At 42.1% G+C, this 17,176-nt stretch overlaps 2 protein-coding genes across 2 annotated transcripts; both read right to left on the minus strand.

Annotated features, from left to right (window-relative positions):
• Positions 1-3,563: 3,563 nt before the first annotated feature.
• chsy1 (chondroitin sulfate synthase 1) lies at positions 3,564-11,199 on the minus strand. Its single transcript, XM_079554697.1, has 4 exons — positions 10,424-11,199; positions 9,225-9,720; positions 5,608-6,024; positions 3,564-4,792 (listed from the first exon to the last, which is right to left on the minus strand). Exons 1-4 carry the CDS (start codon positions 10,732-10,734, stop codon positions 3,620-3,622), a joined length of 2,397 nt encoding a protein of 798 aa, XP_079410823.1. The 5' UTR covers positions 10,735-11,199; the 3' UTR covers positions 3,564-3,619.
• A 370-nt stretch (positions 11,200-11,569) lies between these two features.
• On the minus strand, positions 11,570-15,698 carry selenos (selenoprotein S). The gene is made up of 6 exons (XM_079555912.1): positions 15,499-15,698; positions 14,004-14,138; positions 13,675-13,781; positions 13,357-13,440; positions 12,439-12,508; positions 11,570-12,200 (listed from the first exon to the last, which is right to left on the minus strand). The coding sequence occupies exons 1-6, from the start codon at positions 15,581-15,583 to the stop codon at positions 12,121-12,123; spliced, it is 561 nt and encodes a 186-aa protein (XP_079412038.1). The 5' UTR covers positions 15,584-15,698; the 3' UTR covers positions 11,570-12,120.
• Positions 15,699-17,176: the final 1,478 nt, after the last annotated feature.

Raw genomic sequence — 17,176 nt, forward strand, 5'->3', positions numbered from 1 at the left:
GAATAACATCCAAACCCACATTACCAACATACCGGTCAACATGCTTGAAAGAGTGGACCAAAACTTAAAAAATTATCAGTGTATTAACAATGGAGGCCGACATTTGAAAGATATACATACATTTTTTAAATTAAATCTCCTTTGTTGTGTGACAGGCAAAAACATATTTTGAAATGTGTCCAGTTCATTTCATTTTCATTTTCATTTCATTTTTTCATTTCAAGAAGTTTCTAAGGGTGATTTTGGATGTAAAAGGTGAGGAATGGGAACAAAGTTGTCTTTCAGAGGTAACTAAAGTCATCAAGTCAAGATTATGACGAGACTGACGTATGTGGGGAAGATTGTGGATTTGTGCATAGAGCTACATTGGATCATGACATGGTGATCTCTCCAAAATACATTATATACACAGTATTCAGCTTTTATGTTTTCCCGCATATTTCCAATATGACGATTCTGATCATAGTCTTTTAACAAGTTGAAAGACTTTTTAATCAGGCTTAGATTAAATAGTGACCAATCACATCAATGTTTCTGATCAGCTGCTCAAAAAATGAAGGTTTTGGCTCCTGGCATAATTTTAGACCAGGTTTAGTCCTGATTTGAACTTGATCTAGGTCTGGAGTAGCCTGGCTATTGCCAGACAAAATATCACGAGTTACATTTATATGTTGTGCAGTTTGAAACGATTGGAGCGCACACAGCAGCATGGGTATTCCCAGGCTAGGTCTGGAGGTACCAAGAAGGTGAAATACTTTGAGTAGTTACTTGTAAAAGGTTTGGAGAAACTCTGATATAAACTAGAGTTCAGGATTGTGATGTCATAGCGCTAAGCATGATGGGATTTGCAGCAACAATAATGGAAATACTGAAGTTCACATGAAAACACTTGCACTACAGTGTGTTAGCTGCTGAGTCACAACTGGTAAATACATCTTAATACATCTATTCCACGGCTTTTTTCTCCACTTTTCATACGTTTTTAAAATGTTTGCTAGTATCCACAAACATGGCAAATTTCCATGGTAACAGTGAATTCATAACATCCCATCCCGAACTCTACAGGCTGGCTCCATAGAGTACTGACATAACTTCATGCCTCTTTAAAACAGAAAGATCTCACTCTCTACGGGAATAAAGACACAGCTTTCAGAATAAAGCTTTTATTAAAATGTGAAAATGTGCACAGCAACATTCATCTCTCACAGACAAAACTCTCATCCCAAACCTTGCAGTTATCTTCTGAACGGGACAATCCTACAGAAATAAGTTACGAATAAAACCCGAAACATTGTGAACAAAGGAAATAACTGAATAAAATGGCAAACTTAAAAGGTATTTGAAAATATAAAAGAAGAGAGATGGAGACGAGGAATGGATAAAGTTCATTAGCGTTTTAGGTTGGCACTTTTTGGCAACAATTAAATGTAAAGAACCAAACCTTGATGATTCTCATTTCAATATCGAAGTCACATAAATGGATATGCACCACACAGATATGATGAAACAGGCAAGCCCTTTCAAAACGTCCTCCCAAGTGCCCCCTACGAAAACAACACAACAACCATCGGATTCATACTTTAGCAGTTCATATTGCAGTCTTCTCTCCAATGTTAATGCTCCATGACGGGTTTGACTTTAAAGTAAGTTACAATTGCAATATTGGTCAGAGAAATCAGAATTAGTTTTTCCCCAAATAAAAAAAAACATTCAGCCCTACTTAAAGAGGTACGCAAAACTTTAAGCACCTCCTGGTCATCAGAAGAAATGACTCTTCTGCTTCCTCACCACAAAAATCTAAAATCCTCCTGTACGTTTCAAGTGGAAGATGTTGGAACATCTGTCCAAGCCTGGGGGTGGAAATGAATTAAATGAATTCCAACAAATTCTGGAGGCAAACATAACAGCAAATGTGAAGAAACTGAAGTTAAAAAGAAGATGTCTTCTACGAATGGGTAATGATTGTAAACACAGCTCAAAATCCACAATGGGCGACCTCATGACGCGCTGTCGGAAGGTTTTTCCTAAACATCATTAAAGATCTGTGGACGGGCGTGACAGACAATCCGGAAATCTCTCAGAACAGGGTTTGGAACTTGGATACTTGCCAAAGGTTTCGTCGACTACAACAATTGTCATAATTTTAAGTGATATTTTTGCTGAATACAATTAGACCAAAACTAAATTAAAAGTTGTTTATGAGATTATAACTATGACCGAAATGTCCAGATATTTTCATCAACTAAAATATGACTAAATACAAATCAAAAGAAGCTAAAATCATACAAACGTTCAATGACAGTTTGAAAGCGCTTCATATAATTTAAAGCAGGGTTAGGTAAGTTTGCTTGGTGGAAGGTGGATTTTCTTCATTGTAAAAAGACCAAGGGCCTAACCTGCTATATTTAGCCATAACTGAGTGTTCTGTTTGGAAATTTTGAAAGAATTGACTATTTCTCACATTTCTACTTACATTAGTACTTTGAGCTCTGATTTGTGTAATAGTATCATCTTTAAAATCATCTTGGTTCTGTGCTGGAGGGCTGGATTTGGCCCCTGGGCCGGACGTTGACTACCCCTTTAATAAATAAATGCACAGTTGACTAAAATAATCTTGGATTTAGTTGACTAAAATTGAATATAAATTTCACAAAATCTTGGTTAAAACCTTTTCTGTTTTGAAAATGTAAAAGATGGAAATAAAACCTTGTGTGAAATGTAATCTGGGGATTTCTCATACCTTTCATTTCAGCTTCACTGTTCACATTATGACCAGAGGTGCCCAAAAGTTTGCATTCCACTGTAGTACATTCATCTATGTCTATTTGGTCTGCTGCTGAAATCAGATGCCCCCAGGTAGTCCTACTTTTGTTACATGGTCTCGGTTTGAATAGTTAAGGCTATTGAGTCAACAGTGTGTGTTTCTTAAATAATAATAATAATAATAAAAACATTTCAAAAGGAGAACAGTTGCAAATAAATAGGTAAGCAATGAACCACAGCTCAGGCCGGTGCGGGATAACGTACGCGAGTACATTTTGACCTTTGAGAAGCTAAAAGAGTGAAACAGATTGCGTCCCGGTGAAATCTCTGTAACATTGCCAAAACGAATCGAACGAAAAACAAAAAGAAGCTACATTTTCTTGAAACAGGAACATACATCCTTGATAGGAGTGGGTATGTGAAATAATCTGCCAATAGAATAAGTAGCTTAAAATAAGAGTGGAGAAAACTTCTTGCTTATTGCACCTAAAATAACATAAAAAATATTAGTGTGCTTAAAAAAAAATGTAGTATTAGGACTTTGGGAATTTTACAAGAAAAATAAACCTCTTATTCCATTGGTAGATATGTTTTACAGAATTATTCAAATTAACTTCCAAGCACAGTAAGGAATGTGGATTTTTCAGTGTGTATAACTGCTTTACACATGACACATTGCACTGAGGTCAATTCATTTTGGATTTTTTCAGAAATAAAATGTTTTCATTGTTTTCAGTACCATAAAAAAAATCAAAATCAAACGCATGAAACGTTGGACTGCGTGTACCACACTTTTAAAACCTCTGGCCGCCTCTCGTGTTCATGTCCCGTACAACCCGAGTGCGCGGCGTCGGCCTCACAGTTTGTGCTCCTGCGGTCTGACGGAGCCGTTGTTGCTGTAGCTCTGCTGGTTCTTCTCCAGCCACAGCTCGGCCAGCTGCTGCGTGGAGCCGTGCGACGAGGCCCGCGAGCCCAGGCACATCTTGTACTGCTTGGGCTCCAGGTTGGGGTCACACACGACCGGGTGGTGCACGTGTACGATGCCCGTGTCTGCGCTGCGGAACAGCCGCACGCCCGACTGGATGAACTTATTGAACAGGTCCACGTCCTCCATCCCCCAGCCCTGGATGGAGGTGTCGAAGCCCCCCGCCTTCACCAGGTCCCCCTTGTACACGCACACGATGCCGAAGCCGTAGGTCCTCCACAGGCCGGTCTTGGAGGTGAAGACGTAGTGGTTATCGCTGGGCACCTTCCCGATGTAGACCACTTTGGGGTCGTACTGGCTGAAGATGATGGGGAAGTACGTCTGCTCCCCCGGCGCCGTGTTGTCCCGGCAGCGCTTCAGGAAGTCGCTGTTGAAGAGCAGGTCCACGTCGCAGTAGAACAGCAGCGAGTCGTTGGAGAAGTGCGAGGAGCCCGCCTCTAAAGCCAGCGCCCGGGAGAAGGCCCCATCCACCGGGCGCACCTCCATGTCGGCGCGCGGGTACTTCATGTGGTACTCCCGCATCAGCTCCACCTGCTTGATCCGCTCGGGGTTATCCGTGTTGAAGAGCAGAACCACCAGCTTGACGTTCTGCTTCGGGATGAGGCACACGCGCTCAAAGTTGGCCATGAAGCGCACGAAGATATCGTATCGTCCCGACAGAGGCACCAGGATGTTGACTTTCTTCTCCTTGGGCTCCCGCTGGTCTGGACTCGAGCTGCCGAGCTTGAAAGGCACCAGCATCTTGAGCGAGTTGGACAGGAAGGACAGCGAGTCGGACTCTTGGTTGATGTGGCTGGAGAGGGCGTGCGCGTCCATCTCCTGGTCTTCTCGGAACTGGATCTGGCTGAAGGTCTGCTGGAGGTAGGCGTGTCTGCGGACCGGCACAGTCATGGTCTTTCCTTTGTGCTTCTTGTAGAGCAGCAGCAGGTCCAGCACGTACTCTGCTCCGTACAGAGGGCTGATGCGCCGGTACCCGTACTGGATCTCTTTGAAGTCGATCACTCTGCCTCGCGCTTTGGCGTTGGCGTTGATCATCTCCATCACCTGGTAAAATAAAGCAAGCTGATTAGCCCAATTTGAAAACAAAGTCATTCAAAGCGGTTTACAAGGTTTAGAAGGTTGTGTTGAAAGTATTTCAGGGACACTTAAAGTGATTAATAGATTCCATGTAATTGGTCACATCAGCCTGCAATTTGATGTAACGTCAGTAATATAATATAATTATTTAATTTCTAAAGTCCCACGCTTTGCTGATCTCAGCAATTAATCAGCCCAATTTTGCAGTTTAAGAGGCAATGGATAAAAAAATTATATTACAAGCAAAAAGTGCAAATGAAGTACTTTCATTTCTTCTATGCACAGCAATATGTAACCATTTACAGCCTGGAACTGAGCATTGCAAGTGTTGAGGCCTGTCTTACATCTTCAGGAAGACTCTTCCAGATTTTAGCAGCGAAAAACTAAAATGCTACCTCAACGTGTTTAGTCCTGACTCTGGTCCCTGTAGGAGACCTCTCCCTGAGGTTTATAATTATGCCTCTAACATGTCATAGATATACTTTGTCACTGAGCTTACTGACTTACACAAGTAGAGGTGTTTTAAGTCTATTCTCTGAGAGACCGGAAGACCTGAGCACTGGACAAATATGGTCCTATTTCCTGGTTCTCATCAAGAAACAGGCAGCAGCTTCCTGGTTTTGAGAGGCCAGGGAGCAGGCCATTACGTAGTCCAAACCTTCTGTTGACAAATACAACACTATACTTTTATTTCTGACAATGAGTTTTAGATGATAGTCCCTGTTATCAAATGAATGTCACTGTTAAAGTTCAAGCCTGTGTCCATTATCGCCCCTCATTACCTGCATGATGATGTCGTCCAGCGCCTGTCTCTGTGCGGAGTCCATGCCGCGCCGAGGGGGCAGGCCGTTGGACGAGGAGAACAGGTACTTTCCCGTCAGAAAGTCCCACTCCAGCACCTCGTCGCGCTGCTTGGGATGAAAGCGCATGAAGGAGGGGGGCATGCCCAGCTGCAGGTCCTCGCGGCTGGCCTCACCGGCTCCGTAGCGCCCCATCTGCACGATCTCGCGGTGCAGCTGGATGGTGCGGTGGCGCAGCTCGGCGATCTTGCGGCTGAGCATGTAGCTGTGCAGCCGATACTGGTAGGGCGGGTTCTTGTTGGGGTGCAGCGTGATGGCCCGGTGGATCTTACTGTTGTGGAGGTCGCGGATGTAGCCCTTCTTGTTGGGTTCATAGTTCTCATAGAACAGCTGCTGCATCTGCACAAAATAAATAAAACAAATGAATAATACAGAACAACCAGAACCACACGAGAACATGCACACTACCTGTGTTACTACAGTTTTCCCAGTACCTGCAGCAGCTATTAATACAAACTTCTAAGAAATCCCCCATCTGTCCAGCATTCCAGGCTCAATTATCATTTGACTTGTAGACATATTTAGACACATGTACAACTACAGTCCTATTGCTAGCCAGGCTGAGTGGGAAACTCCGGAGAGCATTCCTTGACGAGCCTCTAATGTTGGCTCTGATTTGTGAAGCACAGAAAAAGTGATTCGCTGTGGCTCAGCCGCTTAGGAACCGTGTTGATGCATGTGAGTTCTCATTGACTCCTCGAGCCTCGTGTCCTCTCTGTACTGTTTACATTACACTGCAGTTACACCAGTGCACAGACGCCTGAAGCCCAAGGGTCATTCCAGGTAACACACACACAAAGGGAGCTTTTACATTGCGTCGCCTGGGAGTGCCGACTTGTGCCCAGCTGAAGTACGCAGGAGTACCAGCACAAATAAGGAGTCAAAGTAAACAAGGGCCCAAAGGCGTAGGCAATGTTTTAACCAACTGGCCATGCTACAATAAAGGTCTTTAAAACCACTCATTTACTCTGAGTGCCTCAGTTTTCAGTCAATTAACTTTAAGTACAAACTGCTTTAAAGTGAATGAATGAAAAGTAAAAATTATTCATAACAAAAATCCAAAATGTGTACCTAATACTTCATTACTTTCCACCACAACAACATATTTTACATGAATGAAACAAAACATAACAAGATTTTCCTGATGACACATTTTTAAACCATAGAAGTTATTATTTTCACTTCGTTTATTTATTTATTTAATTATTTTTTGGTAGATGGTCCATTCAATTCCAGGCTCAAGCTGGACAGGTCACATGGCTGATGGCTGGAGGACCATATCTTTATTGTCATCTACAACATTGGATTAGTCACATCGCCGATGCACTGTATGCAACATTGGACACACGACTTCAAGCAAGAGTGAAGAATGCCACTGCTCTGAACAGAAACATCTGAAAGCTTAGGCTCTAATCTGCTCTAACGGGATAGAGCCAGCTTAGGCACACACACAAAACACACTCAAGTCTGTCGTCACCACTGCTCTGAGAGGCCCCTGGCTCCAACACCGGGGGTTCTCAGGGGCCCACGGCCACAACAAAGTTTACAGTAAGGCCTGTTGTTCTCAGGAATTAATGTGACTTTACCGTTAAGTCAAGTCACCTTATTTACTAAAAATCCAAACACTTCAGGCAAGATCAGATAAAACAACTACAGTTTATCACAAGTCTATAAATATTGGAATAACACTGAGCAGCAAGAGGGTCCCAGGTCCCATGTTTTAGCAGAGGCGAGCCGCTCAGAGCAAAAGCACATATGTTTGAGGTATTTTTCAATGGTGAAAATATCTATCATAAAATAAATACTTGTATTTCAATTTTGTTTATTGGGTGAAATCTTACAAGTTGTAGCTTTAAATCTCATATTTGGCTGCTTTTAGTCAACATCTCCACGGAGACAAGCTGGAGACGTCCTGCTCCCAGTAAAGTTACAGTCAGATATAATATTCTTGTCCATACAATGAGCAGTTACCAACACATAACTAACTTATAACCTGATAATTAAAAAGCCCCATGTTAACAATTGAGTTACTTACAATATATTTTAAATGTTTTTCCGCATACTGTGCAGCCCTAACAGGAGGTATGTGTTTGATGATGTTGCCTTGTTGTCTTTTTAGGGGAAACACTCCTGGGTGCGGCTCTGAGGCTGTGGCCACAGAGCTGAAAATAGCAGCTCCCTATGCAGTATGCACTCTCTCGCTCTCTCACTGGGAGGGTCCTGTGTGAGCCTGGGGGAATCAGACTTTGGGGATTTTTGGGCCAAACAAGTAAAAGAGCAGGAAGAGACATTTGGCAAATTGCTGGGGCCGGAACACAAACCCAAGACGCCGAGGACAGGACAGTGTTCTGTACGTGGCAACAGCTTTATCCCTGGTGGGACAAATATCAAGGTGTCTGCGTAAGCTCTCAATCATACAGCAGTTGAGATGTAATATGATATGTAGGTAGGCCTATTATTTAATAATTCTTACTGTTTATTGCATTTTGCAACTTGCACCAACATGTTGTGGTGGAAAGTAATGAAGTAAAAACATTTTTAATGTGTACTTTTGGAAGCATTTAGATGCCCACTCTAGCCAGAACAAACCTGATACCAATCTTTGGTTTGTATGCTAAATGGCATTTCATAATTAAATTATATGCCATGATATATTCCTATAAATCATAAATCATTTTAAACTTGCATAAATCACTGCGAGTTTAAAATCTATATTTAATGATTTTTACTACCCTTTAGTTCAAATAGAAGACAGTATATCTTCTGTTGTACAGAACCTGATTTGGAATTTACATATGTAGGAATCCTGTCTCTTTCCACACTTCACTGTGATGAAACTGAAGCATAATTAGTCATTAGTAGAACTACAGTTCTAAAGCTAAATGAAAGCTGAGTTTAGAGAGTATAATCCTGATCTAAACCTGCAAATGAATGAATGAATCAATCAATCAATAAATCACTCATGTTTGCGCTAAAAAAAGTGGATGGTTTGAGTTCATAAAACTTACATGTGTTTTGTAAAAAGAAATCCGCAAACCCACGCGCTCCACCATAAACTGTCACCTTTTTCACAAAGTATGCGTTTGTATATACCGCCACACCTTTTTAATTACAGATCTGCATGATTCACGTGAATGTTATTTTACAAGGTCAAAATGGCGAATTTCATCTGAAGGCGACAGATTTGCATCTATGACTAGACTGTCTTGCGTCAGAGGGAAACGCACAAGTACAAACAAGAAGCCGCGAGCAGAACCAGTGGAAACAACTGTTCAACACACATGACGACACAAGAAAGACGGCAAAGCACAGAGAGAGGTGAATGAAACACTGGAAGAGCCTTATTAAAGTATAAAGCTGAAATCGTCAAATTGGAAAAACAAAGATAAAATTGAATCAATCTAACTTCAAATGTGTCATGGGTGTCTTGATCTATAGTAGAGCAAGGTAGAAAATGCATCTCAAGGGAAACAAATAAAGTAAAGCACAGGTAGCTTGTTAATGGTAAATATAACAAACTCCACACATCTGACACTGACCTCATAGGACCAGACGCACTGGACGCCTGCGAAGCGCCGCACACACCTCCCCACCTCCACGTCCTCATGGGTGGTGTACATCTCCTGCAGACACTCCTTGATGTGCGGCACCATCCTACGCAGCACCTCCCGGCTCATGATCACCCCGGGGCCGCCCATGCAGAAGTTCTCCCCGGGCTCCAGGGCCAACTTGCCCAGCTCGTCGCGGGCCCCCATGCCGGTCTGGCCAAGGAAGATGGCCTCGCTGCTGTTCAGGCTCCGCAAGAAGCTCTCCAGGCGCTCACTTTTAATGTACACGTCATCGTCCGCGCGCATAAACCACTCGTACTGGTCCAGGTAGTGGTCGTGCATGTACTTGAGCATCATGAAGGACTTTTTCTGCGGCGGGTACGAGTCGTCCACGTTTTTCAGGGCGATGATGGGGATAGGGATGGAGGTGTCCGAGCCCTCGCTGGAGAAGAACTCCACTCGACCCGGGATGGTCTGAGCCCATGTCCTGAACACATAGACACAATGGTAATGACATGGTAATTACAGACTCCACATTTTCCAGTCTTGTGCTCCTTTACTTTCCATCACAGTCTCCTCTATGGTGTTCCAGGATCAATTGTTTTTTTTTTTATTTAGAGTTTCTGGTGGAACTGATTTAATGAAGTAGGCTCAGGATCGTGTGTACTTAGAGTATCAGTAGCTAAATGGCACTGACTCAAGTCACAGTAAAACAAAACAAAAACAGTAGTGAACATGTAAAATGTTTTAAAATAGGCCCAAGCGTTGCCTTCATAATGGAGGGAAAACTTTGTGAACCACAGTTATGTCAGATGAGATAATAGGCTCTTGTTCTTTCTTGTGAAACTGCTGTGGTCTGGGGGGTGACCAGATGTTCAGCTCAAACCCGGACTCCCACGGACAAGATATCAAAACAAACCCTTCATTTATTTTGAACACTTTGGTCAATATATTTTTCAGTGGATCTGCACTTTTCTCACAGATGAGATGTAATACGATATCTAGGTCTATGATTTGATCATTCTTACAGTTTACTGCATTTGCAACTTGCACCAACATGCCCCCACTTTGACCTTCAGTATGATCACTTACAATATACTTTGACTGATGGAAAAAATGTCATGTCGTGTAACAATCCACGGTAAGTAAAGGTTGTTTTGCCTCTCAGCTCAGACAAAGGCAGTGCGTACCTGTGCGCTGCCACAGCCCTGGTGTGGAGGTATTTCTGAGCCGTCATCACACCCACGAACAGGAAGCTGTTGGAGCGGGCAGCAGGCTTCTCTGTAGCCGCTGAGCTGTTCTCCTCGGTGGGCCACAGCATCCCCCCGTAGCTCTCTCTCGAGCCGCGGTTGAGTCCACAGCCGGCGGTGGTGTCTCTCCGCCTGTGTCCGGCCTTTTTGAGTTCAGTGGCTCGGGGTAGGATGAGTCTGGAGGCCAGTGTGAAGCCCACAACCAGCCCCAGCAGAACACTGAACCACGCTCTCCGGCCTCGGCCTGCCATTATGACCGAGAGAATTGTGTCCTGACCAAAGCTGATCGCAAAGTCAAGAAGTCGGATCCAACGCAGCTTTCCAGCAGGGCACTCAGGCACCGCTAGCAGCCTTTCTGAAGTGCCTTTTCCCCTGTTGCCCACGTAGCATCACAGCGCTCTACTCGGACTCCGTCCGAACACTTCGTAGCCGCGTTACGGTTACCGTTGACTCTGAGCCGAACATTAAAAGCCGATAAACAACTTAAACAGCGCCGTGCCGTTGTTCCGAAAGGGTCTAAGCGATGTCTCCCTTCCTGAAGTGTTGAGGAATGGCTGCTGTCCGACGTGAGTTCGCCGTGGCAAAGCTTGTAAAGTAGTTTGATCCCTAGCGTTTTCCGTAGCAGTGATGCGCAAGCAGCTGCTCGTGTGATGTGTTCAGGCCTTCACGGAAACTTCAGCCTCAATCACACTTCGGTCGATTTTCAACCACAGCACAATAAAGGCTCTTTTTGCAAAGCACCAGCAGCTAACTCCACTCCCGATTACGCATACGCACACCTCCTCTTCAAGAAACATGTTAAAGAAAAAGAAAAAGCCTCTCAAGCTGATTCACGTGCCTTCCCAACTAGTGGTGGTTCCACATTCCGAGAATACTTTTGAGTTTACTGGTATGATAGACGGACCGTGTTTCGTTATTACCATAGTTATTACGCATGGAACTATAAGTAGTCTTTTGTTTGTTTGTTTGTTTGTTTATGCCATCTCTGTTGACTTAATCATGATTGTATCTTAAAAAAAAAAAAAAAAAGTATGCAGAAAAAAAACATTTTGTTGTGAAGATACACACATTTTATTTAAAAATAAATTTACAATATCTCAGAATATCCACTTCGGTCAAAAGTGCCCATTTTTAGCTAAAAATGTAATTGAATATGATGAAATTACCACACTGATCAGTAGAATCAGCCTTGGCTTTGATTATCATTTCCATCTCTAAAGTTCACTACATAAGCACAATGTCTTTCTCAGAGCTCATAAAGATGTCTTAAACTAACCATGAATTATTGACTGCATTCTTCACCTCACATAAAATAATAATTTCCTAAAATAACTTTGGTAGGGCTACAACAGTAACGTTAATCTGGTATATAGTATTATGCCAATCCACACTGAAGTCATCACCCAGGCCCAGCGGAGAGCTCCATTTACAGGCCTGGCTTCATTTAGAGGCGAATGTGCCACTACACAACAACATGGGCCTTGCAGAGTATTTATGCAGGTATGAGTGTGGACAAATCCATAGAGAAGAACATAGATAGAGAAGCCCAGTTGTTGATGCACACAGCGCCCTCTGTCAGTGTAAAATGCTTGGTGAATGTCAGAGCACTCCTGTGGAGCGTCTGACAGGCTTTAGTTTCATCCTCCGGATGAGGGGCCCCTGCGACCAGGCCTCCAGGCACACGCTCCGCCTCCATCACCAGCCAGAGGGTTATAATCTGCACATAAAATCCAAATTTACCATACAATATTTAAGAATGGTACCTCATAGAGGAGAGCTGAGTAAAGTAAATCACTCTTTAACACGCTTAACAACCTAAAACATAAACAAATGGATACTTTTTCTATTTATGTTTTTCTTCTCTTCCAAAACCAATCCAAGTAAAGTGTCTCTTTACCCAGCTCTCAGCATATTGGAAACATTTACACCAGCCACTTTTCTTCACTTCAACCTACCTGCGCCGCGAAGAGGTTTTTTGTCCGCCTTTCTCTTAATAACAGTGGTGGCCAATTCATCCTCTGTACTCTATAATGTAAATACATAGTTATTAGTTCACTTATAAAGACAAGCTGGTAACACCTACCACATTATCTGTAATAACTTGTATCAATGGGCTACATACAGTCATACGCAATGAAACAATGTGTAATATGTATTATTCTCCAGGCCCTGATGAAGGTCCAGTAGGATTGAAACCCTCACAAATAAAGGCCTTTTTAAAAGTGCCTCGGACTCTTTTGCCCATAATTTAATTGCTTAAGGGCTAATTAATATTTTTTAATACAGTATCTTGTCGTTGAAGAGCACCTGATGTTTTTACTATATCCCACACTGATTATGACTCAGTGCAGCGCTGTTATTGCTGGTATTTATCTGAATGTATATTAGTAGTTATGTAATAAGACATAAGATCCCTCCTCCCTCCTCCACATTATGTACCTCCAAACTACTAGAACACATTATTCCATTGTACATGTACCACCAAAGTACACATTATTAGATTGTTGCAAAGCAGATTACATTGCACTAAATTTGGTTAGGTACAATATATAAAGTTAAGCTAAAGTGTAACTGAAAAGCCCAATAGAGCTTGGGATTGTGTCACCATTATTGCATTGCTTACAGGGATTGCATAATAACAAGCCTATGGAGATTTTTAAATGTAAAATACTGGTGTAAGTGTTCATACAAAAGCATTTGGGCACTACTAAGTTGCTCCATGGCTCACATATACCTTTTTGTATAGTTTTGAATAACGTACATATTTGGACTTTGCTGGTCCCTAACTAGGAAACGTGGCAGATTTTGTCCATTATGTTTCATAACATTCACTCCTGAGCTCAATAAGGTGAACAAAAGCGTTTGGATGTAACCTGAGAGGCGTTTCCTTTAGAGCTCTTGCCCTGCACCATGCTGTCCCAGTTTTCGATCTTCTGCCTCCTTTTGTCCTCCTCCTGCTACTCACACAACGGTATTTTGTCAACATACGACAGGTCATGTAGTCTGGGAATCATTAAGTTTTCATAATCTCAGAAATTACAAGCAATGCTGTATAATAACAATGACTTAGATTCTGGGAAGTGTGCATGGCAAAGAGTGGGGATCAAGCTGTAAACTGAATTGTTCTGGTCAGTTTTAGGTTGCTCAATAATACAAGCTGTTATAATTCTGTAAATATGTTATTTTCAAACCTGTTTCTGCTTCTCTTTGAACAGGGCTGCTTTGGCATCAAGCTCCTCCTGCATTCTCATCCGAGCCGCCTCTAAAGCTTCCTGCCGCTGGGCCACGAGCGATGCATCTGTCAACATATAACAACAAAATAAAACCTGCATAACGCTTATTTGTTTTTACACTCAAAGATACATTACATGGACAAAACAACAAAAAACAAAATACAGTAAAGGCAAGCAAAAGCCAGCTTCAGTCCCTAGTTATGTGCACTTTGCAATGAATGTTAATTTTCAAAAACAACAATACTTCATAGGCAAATCCCCCAAGAACACACAGCCCCACGACCTACCCTGGTGCGTTGGCGTGGCAGAGGACCGGGTACTTCCCTCTGACCGGTTCTTTTTGACAATGTACTGAATGAGCAGGAAGAGCAGTGCGGCAGCAGCCAACACGTACCATCCATACAGGGACAGGAGTTCACCAGCTGCAATGGAAAAGAAGAGAAAAAATATGTAATCATTCGCTAATGTGGATGGATTAAAATGCTGTCTTGTGTGCGGACTTCTTTGTTTAACATCTTGTATTTTTTTTGTCCTTTGTTTGTATTCCGTCTTTCCTCTCCATTTTATGCATCCGTTAGAACTTTAAAATGTTTTTAAGACAAGAGACTCCATACCACGTTTGTTTAGCTCAATAGCAAAAGCCCATCAATAAGATGTCCATTTTAACTCAAACCCTTGTGCGTCTGTATCTTCTTTAAACTAGTCTAGCATCTAAAACATGAGCTATCACATCCCTTTTGCACTTCCTCAATTTTACCTGTATGCTGTATAAAGACAACCCCCATAACATTGATTATCATTGAATCTGTGGTGGGTCTTCGTGTGCCACTGGGTAGTACTTAGGCTTCCTTCAGGTGGAATTAATGTACAAAAAATAAATTAGAGGTTTGTTTTTTTACACTTTATCAACTACTGATCGAAAAACATATCATGAAAAATCAAGCGCTACAAACTTAATTTTGTGTATATTCAAAGTTGAATGGTACCAATTTGGCGGAATGACCCATTGGCCATGATTGGTGGTTTTAATGCTTTGGTAAATATGAGTTATTTAGAAGGATAACATCAGTTGTATGTTCATGAAGTTGCATCATTTTAATTTTATTTCAGTGAAGCAGCAGATGCTATTGACAGGAAGTAAGATAGATAAAAGGTAACGTTGTCTCATTTCCCATAATGGTGTCCAATAAGGAAGTGAAACTATAATCACAAAAAAATGTTCAAACTAAAGAAAGCTGGGTACAATCTTAGGAAAATCTTCAATATAATTGTGTTAACTTAGCTACGATTGTGTCGAATGTGTCATGCGCTCTTTAAGTTAGGTGTGAAAGGTTTGAGAACCACTGGCATCCACCCAACCTCAGCAGCTTCACTCGTTTCATTAATCGGTTATTTACTTTCTCGAACCCACAACATGTAAAGTGAAAGAATAAAAGTCCGATTAAACTCACAAACAGCACAATCAGCATCTCCATTTTACAAACAAATAATCTAAGCGTATCATGACTTCTGGCAGTCACTAACTTTAGCAGGGTTATGAGGAAGCTAGTAGTGTTCGGGGCTAATAATTGGGAGAATTTGGGGGGGAAATTGTTCTATTTTCACTTGACATTTCATTAAATAACAGCTCTATGCCATAGTTTTGCAAGCTAGGAAATAAAAAAGTATCATACGTAACTCTCAATTCTCCAACTACAAGAATAGGGACAGGTTTTTGGGAATTGTTTACATCAGCATGCTAACAATGCTAAAGCTAGCCGCGCTGACGTGTCGGCGCTTTACCCGCAGCGGACACGGCGCCCAGGTCCTGGTTCTGTAGCGGCCGCTGGTTCTGCTCCACCGGCGGCAGCTCGTTCTGGTCCTCCATGTCCGCGGTGTGAGGCCCGGTCAGTCTACGGGCTAGACTCCTCCGATGATCATCCAGCAGTGCCCCACAGGAGGAGCACACTTTTTGGTTTGTTTACTGAGGATGACGTGTGCGCTCTCTGTTGGATGGTAAGTGCGCCATCACTCGTTCAAGAGTCTCATTGGTCAATCTGTGCAACTGGTGTGTTTCACTCATAGATTTCACTGTGAAGCTGGGGGAAAACAATATTCCACCAATTTAAAAAAAAATAATATGGTCCCCAAATCCAGTGGTTCTCACATGGTGGCATGACCCATTATGAAGTTATTATGGCAATCTCTGTTATCAAAGATCACAAAAAAAACATCAAATCATATTAAAGGCACTATATCAACTATATATATTTTTTTCTTCTAGAAATGGAACAAAATTTGCTTTGTTCTCCATTATTATAATAATGCATTGGTTTTATATAGCGCTTTTCTGGACACTCAAAGACGCTTTACATTGCACTATTCATTCACTCCAAACTCGGTGGTGGTAAGCTACTATTGTAGCCACAGCTGCCCTGGGGTAGACTGACGGAAGCGAGGCAACCAGTCTGCGCCATCGGCCCCTCCGACCACCACTCACTCACTGACTCATTACATTAGCTAGGCTTCCTGCTGTTACTAAACGGTCTCCCATCCAAGTACCGACCAGGCCCTTCCCTGCTTAGCTTCCAAGGTCTGACGGGATTGGGCATTGCATAGGCGGTATGGCCACAATTATTGTAAACCATTTGTGGGAACAACACTGCAACTCATAACAAAGCATTTGGAACAATTGTATGTGACCCTGCAAGTTAGGCAAGGTGCTTATAAACGAAGAATGAAAACATGAAGAATTGGGATGCTATAAATATGTTGAACATTTAGGAATATCTTTGGACAACTAACATTGTAGGTTTGTGGCTTCCTCTTTCATTGTTTGTTATAAAAAACAAAAACAAATCAAGTATGGGACCTTTAAGCATGGTTCATAGTCAACAGTAATAAAAATATATATATATATATCAGCATTTTTGGCAAAGGCCTTTGACCTATTCAAACTGGTTCTGCGACACACCAATTGAGAACCACAACTAGTCAATAATGACATCAGTATTCCTCAACAATTAGCACAACACATACACCGTTTTGTATACTTATGCTTCCGTATAATTCAACATGGAACTATAGGCCTACTGTTAAAAAATGAAGCTGAAAATTATTTAAAAATGGCAAAAAAAATTACTCCTACCAATCATGCAACTTCGGCCTAATCTTATCGTTTGTTCAACCGAAAGTTTTACAAACAGCTCTGCTTCTTACTGTGAAGAAGGTGAAGTGTTATATTCAAGGACAATCACTGTGCTCAAGTGAGAGTTGAACTGCTCCATAATGGACAAACTTATTACAGCACTGTGGTGTGGTCCCCATACATTTTTGTAGGCCACACCAAGCTTCTGATGCATATAATTTACTGAGTAAAATAAAGCTCATATGTCTGAGTTTGCAACCTTTAGGAATATTGCCAGGACAGGAACAAGTAAATGACTAATCACATAACCACCAAATATAATGACACAGTAGA

The sequence above is a fragment of the Gobius niger genome (assembly GCF_951799975.1).
Source record: "Gobius niger genome assembly, chromosome: 4".
NCBI lineage: Eukaryota > Metazoa > Chordata > Actinopteri > Gobiiformes > Gobiidae > Gobius > Gobius niger.

Bases quoted from the DNA above. Each gene is read 5' to 3' on its own strand.
- chsy1 (XM_079554697.1), bottom strand. From the start codon at position 10,734: ATGGCAGGCCGAGGCCGGAGAGCGTGGTTCAGTGTTCTGCTGGGGCTG. The intron at 9,721-10,423 runs GTACGCACTGCC...CTATGTGTTCAG, and splicing joins AGGGCTGTGGCAGCGCACAG to GACATGGGCTCAGACCATCC. The intron at 6,025-9,224 runs GTCAGTGTCAGA...TATTTTGTGCAG, and splicing joins AGTGCGTCTGGTCCTATGAG to ATGCAGCAGCTGTTCTATGA.
- selenos (XM_079555912.1), bottom strand. From the start codon at position 15,583: ATGGAGGACCAGAACGAGCTGCCGCCGGTGGAGCAGAACCAGCGGCCG. The intron at 14,139-15,498 runs GTAAAGCGCCGA...TTTCCATTGCAG, and splicing joins GGGCGCCGTGTCCGCTGCGG to CTGGTGAACTCCTGTCCCTG. The intron at 12,201-12,438 runs GTAGGTTGAAGT...TTTTATGTGCAG, and splicing joins AAAACCTCTTCGCGGCGCAG to ATTATAACCCTCTGGCTGGT.